Here is an 11,874-nt window from a genome sequence, read left to right on the forward strand (position 1 = left end):
TCAAAGTCGTATTATTTGATAAAAAAGGTGGATTCCCTACAAAGATTTAAAAGACCACAATTGATTTTTAAATGTTCCAATAAGGCTGGGAATATAGCATGGATACCACTAAACCTTTACCAAATCGAAATATCCAATGAAACAAGATTATTATGATTACTTTTGACTTAAAGGTCTTTTGTCTCCCATAAAAAACGTCACCAGAATGTTCTTACCGACTTGAAAATCCATCTATCGATAAACTTTTGTTTGTAGTTAATGAAGAAGCATTTCAAAGAGAGTTTCCAGAGCATTGTAATTTCTCTGTTCGATACACGCACAATCGACTTGAATAATATCCTTCAAATATTCCAGGTACGTTTGATTTATTCTAGTTTGTAGTTAACTTTTTTTTTCCTTTTGTGTTCAAAGTTTTGTAACTGAAAAATGAAAATTCATTTGAACACTGCTTCTGCCAACAAAGATTTACAGTGTCAACAGTAAACGGATTGGTAGTCAAAATCTTCTCTTTTTTTCCAGGCAAAAGGAAAGGCTGAAGACAATGAGAAAAGAATTCCACTTGATCGACAAGCTTGTCAAATACTTGAAAATCTTCTAAATGGTACACTTTCTTCGGAAATCTTTTAGGATTTAGGGTTTGATTGTCCTGATTCTACCCTTTCGTAGTTCTTAATAGTAGCTCATTAATAATTGTCACAGCTAACACAACAACAAACGTATTTAACATTCATGAGGGTCTGAGTTCAGCAACTAAGTTTCAAGCTCTGCTTCCTGAAATGCGTTCTTTATACCTAAATTAGTTGGTCGTAATATTGTAAATCATTTGTCCTTCCCCCGGAAAACTTTAAAGTTTTCAAAAACTTTTTATTTTATTTAAAGCGAGGCCATTTTCACAAACTTTCAGATTCATCTCGTCGAAAGAGCTTCCAAGAAATTGCGGTAAAGATTGTCTAGAAATTTTTTTGTATTTTTGTCATGCTTTTAGTGGAGGGCCAAATCTAAGGATCCGTGGCATTCTAATTTAGGACACAAACATTAGGCTAAAGTCTGACGTTACAGTCAAAACTGTAAAGCTAAAAAAGTGAGTAAAAAATTTTCTTTTACAGTCAAAACTGTAAAGCTAAAAAAGTGAGTAAAAAATTTTCTTTTACCATGGGCAGTTTTTCAAAACCTTAGTAGTCATTTTGAATAACTCATGTGATTGCACCCTAGAAAATATATCAAGGATCCTAAGGTTTGGCACACTACTATTTGTCTTGTTTTATGATTAAAATCAAGTCAAATTCAGTGTCGAAAGCGATGTTTTTTCATATTTTAGCTATGGTGGGCCAAGCCTTTCTAATTAACATCTACTTCGATTTTTTACTGAGCAAAATAGGACAGACCCTGACATTTACTTTATGTAACTCACTATTTGCTAAACAGTAAAGTCAATTGGCTCATTGGTAAAAAGTACTCCAGACAATTTTCATCTCGAAAGTTCATCATCTGTTTTACTACCTCTACCTTTTAGGTGATCTTAGTGGACCAGTACTTACTGCGCATGACAAAGAAAATGAATACTAATGATGGTTGGAAAATCAAACATAACCACGAGGTAATTGATCACTGTCTTCTAATACTTAGTTATCGCAAATTAAACACTGTTATACCTCAAAAGGCTTGTGTTTTAAGCTTTCAACCTTGTAAACACCAACGTTCACTTGGCGTTAATACGCCATATAGGTTACGAATATTGACAAAACGTTGAAAATAGTCAGCTGAATAAATAGCAAAGAGATTTACACCAATTAGGATGTAGGTAGCCTATACCAATGCTGAACTGTCGGATTTTAACTTTGTGTAAAATCTTTCTCTGAACTGGTTTGAATGCTGAAATAGAATATGTGTGACACGATAAAGGTGAGAAATGTCTTAGACATGGAATGGTGCCTGATCGTAAAAAGCCATACTTCTCTTTTTCGCGAAGCAGAGTTCGCTACAATATGCTAGGACTTTTCTTTTCCACTGTATACTCTTTGATGCATTATGAGTATCGAATGAATTGTTTTTAGATCAAAGGCAATGGGCATTATGGTACACGCTTCACTTGGCTCAATAAGTTAAAACCATTTTCAGGTATTTTCTATATTTTACCATTTTTTTGTTACAGTAATGAATTCCATCACATAAGACCATGATGCAAACTTTTGCCATCTAAGACTTTTGTTTTGAAATTTTTGTTCCAGATTTCACTCATTATATTCCAGTTAGCCCAAGATTTAAGTTCATACTTCATAATGAACATTTTTTAATATCTTACATTGGAAATTTTTCAAGGTGAATCACCTTCTCCGCAAGACTGTATCATCCTCAAAAACAATCAAAAGTCACGTTCAAATGACACTAGTGGTGGTACAGGACGAAAACAAAACGATCAACAAAGCATGGCTTTATCCTTACCAAGTACTGGATTGACCACCAGTAATCCTTCGTCACCATCCAGATCAAAGATTCTTTCACCATCATCGATGGATGACACAAATCATGAAACATCCAAAATCTTGAAATCAAGAGAATTTTGTCCGTGTTGCTGTTGCAGTGAAATATTGATCAAATTTCAGGTGGGTTTGTTATTACTCTGATAAGTTTTATTTTTTTCATTCAGCATTGTTTTATGACTATTGAAATTTTGCTAATTGGTATAGCTTTGTTTTAGGCTACTGGTATCCACTAACGGATTCGTGCTCCTGCGGTTTTGTAGAGGTTTGCGATTCAAACTAGCTTTGTTTCACAATATTTGAAATTTGAAATCGCGAATTCTGCCTATGTATATTTATTGCATGTGATTGGATGTAAACGTTGCTCTTAATGTAGGGAACCCTAAATTAACAAGCAGAATAAATGATACCTTTCAGCCAACTTATTAATTCAACTTATATGTTATTTGACTTTTTCTCACCGTATTTCAGTCATTGCTGTGTTCAAGATACAACCGAAAGGAGTTCAGTTTACATGTCATCGAGAAATTGAAAGATTCAGATTTTGTTGGAAAAGAAGCATTGTTGTTGCTGGCCTGGCCCAAAGCTGGAATGGCTCAAGAGGTTTGCTTTCATCTTTAATGGTTAATTGGAAACTTGTTTCATTTTCATGTTTTCACTCGTTACAAGCTTGTTGAGGCGCGAGTTTACTAATAATGATACAGTTCACTCTCTCTAATTCGAACTCGAATGGGGAGTTTTATTTGTTCGAATTACAGAAAGATTCGAATTATAGAAAGCATTTTAAGAGGGTTTTTCCCTGACTGGGTCTGGGAAAAAGTTCGAAATATAGAAACATTCGAATAATAGAAATAGAAAGAAATTAACAACGCAAACGATATGGGTTTTTGAATAAATTTTTCCTAAAAAATTAAATATATATACATAGAACAGTCGACTCAAAGAATTTTTTAAATGTAACAATTAAATTTTCAATAATGTGAAATAATGAAATGAAAATCAAAGACTTTCGGGATCATAATAGAAGTCCTCCTTCTTGGGCTCCTTAAATTTGGATGCCAGGAAAAGGTTGGTGATGTGTTTGCGATACTCCGGGTCCTCAGTTTTCGGATTCAAGTTAAATGGAACGGCTTTCTTATTGGATTGCTCTGAAGGTGTAGAGCCACTTCGGTTGGCATTACTGGAATGAATGTTAGCGGCCTGAATTGGTGCCAATTGCCCTGTGGGACGGTATTTGAAGGTCCGTTTACCCGTTCTTTTACTGTCTCGGCATCCTTGCAGAATCTTGAAACATTCGGAGCCTTCCTCTGTATACCGGATAGCATTTTTCATGAAGTTATCATAATGGTTCGGGTCGGCGCCGTGTTCCAAGAGGGTGAGTAGAAGATCAGGGCGTTGTGCTTGGGCGGCTAAGATCAACGGTGTTCTAAAAAAAAGACTGAAAGAGTTATTTTCTGTTTTTATTTGCTGAATCAGAAGCTACTTTTTCAAAGGTCAGAAGATTTTCAAGATTACCATCCTATCCTCTAACAGACCATACTGCTTTGTAGAGGTCTGCATCTCGACCATGCTGCTTCAATTAGACCATGAGCACGTTCCTAGACAGGGTTCAGACAGACCCTGGAAAACCTGGAAAACCTGGAAATATGATAAATTTTCAGAAAAATCAGGGAAACTCAGGGAAACCCAGGGAAAAAATTTTTTTTTCCCAGTCTGCTCAGGGAAACTCAGGGAATTTTATTTTTTGAAGAATGAATTTAAAATTTTTAAAGTTTTTTCTTAGATTCATTTAGATTTTTGCTAACAACAAAACTTACTAGCTTTAAAAGATACTAATTTAAGTAGATTGTTGGCAGAGATATATTTTTTGTCTTGAAAATATGCTGGAATGTGTTCGTCTTCAATTTTAGTGTTGTGTTTGCAGTAGTTTATTCAATTTATCTAGATGATAGGTGCTAATCAAGTAGATTGTTGTCTTGACAGAGAGAAAGACACTTACTAATAAGGTTTTATTTTTTTTTAGAAATAAGTAAAAATGAGTAAGCAAGAAAAAACATATTTTCAAGACAATTGGTCAGAAATAGACGAGTCTAAAGATTGGATTGCTCGATCATCAGTTAATACTCAAGCAAGGTGCAAGCGTTGTCACAAGACTTTTGCGCTATCAAATATGGGAGTTCAGGCACTTAGAAGTCACGCATCTGGAAAGAAACATAAAGAGATAACACAGAAAGTGTCTTCCTTTTTTAAAACGAAACCAGTTAAAGAGTCGTCACATGAGCAGAAATCAAAAGAGGATAACGAAAGGACAAAAAAGGCTCAAACAAGTATAGAATTGACTCTTACTTCTGCAGATGTTACCAAAGCGGAGATTCGGTGGGCTCTAGATGGTATTCTGAAGGGAAACTCGAACAATCAAAACGCTAACATCGGTCCCCTCCTTAATGCATGTTTTCCTGGTCATGAAACGATCAAGTTATTTTCACTAGGAGCTGATAAGTTACGATACTCTTGCAATTATGGTTTAGCTCCATATTTTCGTTCCATTCTTCAAGACGAAGTTAAAAGATCTGAAATCTATGTCATGTCTTTCGATGAAAGTCTTAATGATGCAAATCAGAAATGCCAAATGGATCTAATTGTTCGATATTGGGATGAGAAAACTCAACAAGTCAAAGTAAGGTATTGGGATTGTTCTTATCTTGGACATTCAACACACGCTGATCTTCTGGAGCATTTTAGCAAGACTACTGAATCTTTAGACCCATCTAAGATGGTTCAAGTTTCAATGGATGGACCAAATGTCAATCTAAAGTTTCTGAAAACGTTAATTTCTTCTCGTGAAGAGATAAAGCTTCCATCTCTTGTTGACATCGGAACTTGTCCATTACATACAGTCAATAATTCTTTTCAAGTTGGGGCTAAGAATGCAGAGTGGGACTTAAAAAAAACACTAAAGGGGATCTGGCAAATCTTTCACGATTCTCCTGCACGTCGTGAGGATTACGAAAAAGAAACAGGGAGCACAGTTTACCCAAAAGCTTTCTGCTCAACTAGATGGACGGAGAACAAACCGACGGCAGAGAGGGCTATTTCTATCTGGCCATATATTGAACAGATTGTTACTTACTGGGAAAAGAAACCACCAAATAAACGACCAAAATCTAAAAGTTATGCCAATGTAAAAACCGCTGTCAATGATCCTCTTACAGTAGTAAAGCTGAAATTTTTTGCTTACGTTGCTGGTATACTCGAACCATTCTTAAAGATGTACCAAACTGACAAACCCATGATCCCTTTTCTCTATTTTGATTTGAAATCAATCGTTTTAACGCTAATGAAATTGTTTATAAAGCCAAACTGTGTATCTGGGGCAAAAACGGGGATGCAACTGTGTGGAATTGACCTGGAAAATGAATCGAACCAAATTAATCTGAAAGATATTGGTCTTGGGTTTGCTGCTGAAGAAGAACTTGAAAAGCTTAAAACTGCAGATCTTGTAACGGCGACTAAAGAATCATCATTTTTTAAAGAGGTCCGGACTTTCCTTATCTCTCTCATCAAAAAGTTGTTAACTAAAACGCCTCTCACATCAGTAGTCGTCAGGTTTGCTTCAATTTTTGATCCATCTATCATCATTTCGACACCAACGGATAAGATTGAAAAAAACTTGAAGAAACTGCTTCATCATCTTTTGAGTCTGAAAATTGTAACTGCTAAAAATTCGGATAAAATTCATCAAGAGTTTCATCCATTCCACAAAGATGTGAAAGCACAACGTGACAAGTTCGAAGCCTTCTCAAAATCAAAGGATTCTCTTGACACGTTTTATTTTGGCCTATTTCCAAAATTAAATGACAACTTTCCAAACCTGGCATTTCTCCTGAAACTCATCTTTGTTTTAAGGTTCGTAAACTATTTACTTCAATACTTTGCTGTCTTACTTCATAACAGCTGACGTCTAGTTTGATGTTGAAACTATTCGATCAGCTCCTGTTTTAGCATCAAATTGAAAGTCGCACTCTCAAATTTCTCTACGTAACTCTATTAAGCATCGCCATACTTTTCAGACATATTATTAATTCATAACCATCTGATTTCGATAAAAATTTCTACATGACAAATGTTGAATTATTTTACATCTAACAGTTTAAACTCTTTTCCTCTTTTCCTCCAGCCATGGCCAAGCCTCTGTTGAAAGAGGTTTCAGCTTGCGAAATGCTTCTTTGAAAGATAACATCTCTGAGCTATCCATTGATTCTAAGCATGTCATCGTTGACCATATGTTATCAAATGATCTTAAGCCCGAGACTATGGATATTAACACTCCTCTCATGGTAGCTTTCAAATCTGGCCGCGCAAAATACGAAGAAAGTAAGAAACAAGCTAAGAAAGAGAAAATCTTCACTGAACAAGAAATCGAAGAGAACAGCTATGCATCGAGATTAATGAAATAAAATTGAAGATAGCATCATTGAAAAAGAATGTGTCCTATTTAGACGATGAGTTTACTAACTCCATATTGCAAGCTGAGGACCAAAATGTAAATGAACAGTCACTAATTATTTCCAAAGCAACAGCATTGAAGAGAAAAAGTATTTCTAAAAGTGAAGAGGCTGAACAATTAGAGAATAAGGTGAAAATGTTAGAAGCCAAGAGAAAGAAACTCTGAAAGAAACGATTTATGAAGTTACATACATAAATTCATGGTTGATATTGATTTTTCCATCAGTTATTATTCATACCTAACATTTGTAGACTTTTATTTTTACCTTAGTTAGGATTACCTTTTGTTTGAAAATTATATACGCATAGTTGGTATTGATTTTTCCGTCAGTTCATTGCTTCAAAACTTAAACTTGAGTCCAATTTTATAAAAAATGAACTACCGATGGATTCACAAGTGGTTCTTCTTCAGGTCTAGAAAGCCTAGGTATATACCAAAATATGAATTTTTATGCATTCTTTTTTAGTTTTGTTTTCAAGACAGTGTAAAATTTTCAAGGTCTAGGGTTTAAATACCTTAAATATGAACGTTTTGGGACTTCAAAGTCCACCATTTTCAACATTTTACTGCATAAAATTTGAAAAATTTTGAGACTCAAATCTGTATTTGCAGTTTTCTCAAAATGGAAAAAACAGATTTAAAAGTTTTTTTAGTTTTAAAGTGTTTATTCATATGCAGTATTTGTAGCTTTAATTTTTACCTTAGGTTTACCATTTGATTTGTGTGCCTTTTGTTTAAAGATACATCTCTTTTGACTCTGCTTAGTTTTTTTGGTTTGCTTGATACTCAGGGAAAAAATAGCTAAAATGAGGAATTTCTCAGGGAAAAAACCTTTGAAAATTGATTAAAATTCAGGGAAACTCAGGGAATTTTATTTTCGAAGGTCTGTCTGAACCCTGCTAGAATAAAGGAGGTAACTCAAATTCTACTTCAAATATCCCAGTCTTACCTTTTGTCGGCTTCAACGGCATCGACATCAACCATACCTGGTTCCAATATCATTTGTATCACTTTCACGTTTGTCACGTGTTTTTTTGTGACCACAGCTTGATGGAGTAAAGACATTCTGTTACTTCCCATGTCAGTATCACGGATGCCACGCCCATTATACAAATACTCGATTATTTCGAAAGCGTCATCGCCATATTCAGTGATGGCGTACTCGATAGCGTTTCGCTCATCCCGACATGTGACGCGAGCTTTAGCGCCTGCTTGTACCAGAAGGCGTACGCATGCTAGCGATTTCATATCGATCGCTTTGAACAGTGCTGTCTTGTCGTGTTTGTCCTTGATGTTTAAATTGATACCGCGAATATCAAGAAGGATTTTTAACATACGGTAATCGGCCCAAGAGGCGGCAAAGTGAAGAGCTGTTCTGCCGAATTTATCCGTCCTGTTAACTTTGCCATGTTTTGATGGATCCTGAAGATACTTTTTGAGCTTTTGATGCTTACCTTTCCAGGCAAGTCTGTAAAAAAAAGAAATTCAGATTTTTATTGCTTCGTTTACTTGAAATACTACGGTTCAAATTATGACCTCTTTTACAAAAGCAGTTCTCCAAAATTATTACTGCTGTTTACATAGGTATTGTGGTCTAAAAAAGATTTTCTTTTCCCATGCCATTAGATTAAAAATTCATTTGAAAAGAGTTAATGTTAAAATGCTTACCTCATCAACGTTGACAATTTGTCCTCTTTGACCGTACAATTGGGGTATGCACCATCTAACAACTTTCTGCGGATGCGCTTCTCACCTTTGGAGTTGATCCTGTCTTCACTTTGCCAAGTGGTCTTATGTTCTTTCAGATTATCTAAATAATCCTGAGCCTTTTGTCCGTTGCTGGTGACAGATACTGAAGATCCGGGTCTTGCAGAGCATGTTCTTGATTGATGAGTACTATAGACAGAGCTTGAAGTGCTGGCTCTTGACACTGCTCGGGAATGCGTACTACTGTTAATAATACTCAGTAGTTTGACCGGTTGGCTTTTTCGAGTTTCTCTGTCAGCTTTGAATTGGTTTAATCGGCCAACCACGTTTTTTGCGTTTTGCTCTTGGAAGCCATATCCAATATCTGGAATTTGAGCATGCTCCACATACGGTATTTCATGGTTTTCCTTTTCCGGCCAATCAAAAGTCGTGTCCGATGACATTAAACTCAAACTGGAAGCTGTTGGTTTAAGATCGATGATCCCAACGTTTTTAATAGGGCTTGTCAAAAGTATTCTATACATGCGATGAAGGTCTTCTGGAGACGGAGCACGTGGTAAAGGTATAACCTCATTGACAATATCTGCGTCGTTGTAATCCTCAAGATCGATAACTTCGAGGTCGTTATCGAATCTTACACGGTATAGAGCTTCAGTTCTTGGCATCGTGTATACTTTTCGACGAATTCCTTTAATATAAAATCAATTATAATTAACCATTAATCCGATATTCAGGGCGGTGAGAAATGTTTTGATGACTAATTGTCTTTTTAGTTGATAATTATTTTTAGTATTCAAAAGCTTAAAGACTTTAAAGAACTGACAAACATTAAAACATGTAAAAACAAAATCAAATTTCGTAAAATTTTAAGGTCGGTCGAGCCCATATAAACAGGTTTGATTTTACAATAAGCAAAATAAAATAAAAGACTTACCTAGGGGTGGTGTAAAGGGCGCTACGATGGTGGTACGTGAAACTTCTCCTTTGTAAACACTGGTGACGGAAATACCAGACTCTGTTGAACATAAGGAGATTGTGTCTGCATCACTTTCATCATCTCGAAATTGCATCCTGGTTTGCGTTCGTGTGGGCGCCGGTAGGTTACCAGGGCATGTAAGGACACGTGCAGTGCGTGGCCGTTTTGGTGCAACGCCTACAGTATGTGATGGAATTATTTGTAGTTCCGAAGTCTCGACTTCTTCAGTTTTACCACTCGGGTGAATGACAGGAAGACGAGTCTCTGAACAGGGCACTGGTGATTGTTTGCCAGTTTGATGTTCTTGACAAAGCTGGTCATAAATATCTTTCATTGTAAGTGATACGTCACTTCCGTGCAATGCCTTGTTTCGTTTCTTCTCTTCTTTTCTCTTCTCCTTGCGCGAGTTGGTTTTTCGGGTAAAAGTTGTTTTTAACTTTTTTTTGATGCCCATTGTAAAGAAACAGGTGTAACTTGGATAAACGATTTCAAATAACCTCAAATATAAACAAAAAAGGGTCGCTGACCTGCGATTAAACCAAACAATGGTTAGCGACTTGTAGAAACGTTATCTGAAGACGCCAAAAGACAAACGTTGGTCGTTATGAAGATATCTGCGATGGAAACTTTATACTCAACGATCAGCAATACGTGATAGACGATCTGCGACACTTGATCAGCAATGATAAGACAAATGATAAACAAAATCTCATAAAAAGATGCAAAAAAATTCCAAATAATCGGCTTTCTTCGTTGCGTACTCGACGAAATTTCCTTGGAATATGAGATACTTGGTTCAATGTAGTTGACGTCAAATAAAACTTTATTTAAAATTGACGTCAAAACTTTCCAATCAAAAAATAACTTTTCACCAATCAAAATGGTGGACGTAGTTATGGAGTTCTCTCACTGTTCTCGATCGATTTGACTGGATTGAACAGTCCGTTTGTCTCCAGACCAGTCAAATTGATCGTATTTGGCCATTTCACTCTTCCGTCTTCCAGAAAGAAACCTTAAAAAAAAGAGCTCGAATTTCTGCTTTTAAACCTACAACTTTGTGATGATGCAATCAAACCAAAAGATAAACGCTTGGAAATGCTCACAGCTTTTAAAATATTTCCATCAACTTTGATAAAAAACTTTATCCACCACACCGGAGAATTTGATTGATAATGTTCGAAGCCTCTTCTTTCGTTAGCTCACCTATAGGGTGCCGTTCTTTCTAACAACCCTTGATCTTCCTCTTTGACTGTTGACAATTAAGCTGAGTATCAATCAAGTACCATTTTTCGAGTCTTTTGGTATGATCCAGCCAGAAGTTGAAACTTGTGTACCGTATCAATGAGCTAATAGATGTTTATCTCCGAGTAGATTCTGATTACTCGGCGCTGGCACGCATACACTCCAAAGATCATGTCTCCATAAGAGAATTTTCCCGTTTGGCGTTTCGGGATGAATATTAAAACATTAGAACCCAGTCGCTTTCCTTTTCGGTTTCAAGCAAAAGGCAACGCGGTCTTGATTACCAGGCCAAATCGTCGCAATTCGCCATATCCTTCGAAGAGCGTGGTATGCGTAGAATGGATGACAATATATGCTGATTGATGATGTTGTCGCCGGAGCCAACCATTTATAGTCTTTGATTCGATTCGTGATATTGATTAAGTATTGTTTTATAGGGAAGCACGCAAAAAAAAAACGATTGTTAGCCACTAATTTCGAATTTGGCATACGACCAGGTTATTTTGGGTCTTTCCGTACAGAAAATTATGTAATGAATATCATGAATCACGTGAGAAAATATTCAAAACATTTACATTTTCATTTTGGTTTATTGTAGGCAGTTGATTATATCGTGGCGAATTACCCGGCGTTGATCCTACAGTATGCCAAAGATATGTTCGATTGGAAAGCTCAGGTAAATTTTTTATTCATGTTATTCATGACGAAATGTTTCGTACGGAAAGCACTTAAGAAAGGCCGGGTGTTTGCTACTAAATTTCAATTCGAATAATGAAACTAGTGGCAAACGCCCGGGTTATTTTGGGTGCTTCCGTATAAAACATTACGTCATGAATATCGTGAATTCGACTGCAAATAATTGCAGACTCAAAACAGATTTATTTATTACAATTAGAATTTCTTTACCATACAAAAAGAAATTGTTAAACTCCGGTTAAGGAGTTTCTTAAAATAAGTATTTT

General features: G+C 36.0%; 3 protein-coding genes across 3 annotated transcripts; 2 read left to right on the top strand and 1 right to left on the bottom strand.

Annotated features, from left to right (window-relative positions):
• Positions 1-255: 255 nt before the first annotated feature.
• On the top strand, positions 256-11,588 carry LOC136798217 (uncharacterized; the record flags this gene model as incomplete). The annotated part of the gene is given in 8 exon segments (XM_067054797.1): positions 256-354; positions 520-601; positions 905-939; positions 1,514-1,597; positions 2,055-2,118; positions 2,320-2,603; positions 2,952-3,083; positions 11,511-11,588. Coding segments are annotated over 8 exon segments (858 nt in total), but the record flags the coding sequence as incomplete, so codon positions are not given.
• Positions 3,424-10,565, bottom strand: LOC136798215 (uncharacterized). The gene is made up of 4 exons (XM_067054794.1): positions 9,629-10,565; positions 8,656-9,382; positions 7,937-8,455; positions 3,424-3,906 (listed from the first exon to the last, which is right to left on the bottom strand). Exons 1-4 carry the CDS (start codon positions 10,122-10,124, stop codon positions 3,480-3,482), a joined length of 2,169 nt encoding a protein of 722 aa, XP_066910895.1. The 5' UTR covers positions 10,125-10,565; the 3' UTR covers positions 3,424-3,479.
• On the top strand, positions 4,516-6,937 carry LOC136798216 (uncharacterized). Its single transcript, XM_067054796.1, has 2 exons — positions 4,516-6,386; positions 6,658-6,937. The coding sequence occupies exons 1-2, from the start codon at positions 4,516-4,518 to the stop codon at positions 6,935-6,937; spliced, it is 2,151 nt and encodes a 716-aa protein (XP_066910897.1).
• Positions 11,589-11,874: the final 286 nt, after the last annotated feature.

The sequence above is a fragment of the Clytia hemisphaerica genome, unplaced genomic scaffold (genome assembly GCF_902728285.1).
Source record: "Clytia hemisphaerica strain Z4C2 unplaced genomic scaffold, Clytia hemisphaerica genome assembly, whole genome shotgun sequence".
NCBI lineage: Eukaryota > Metazoa > Cnidaria > Hydrozoa > Leptothecata > Clytiidae > Clytia > Clytia hemisphaerica.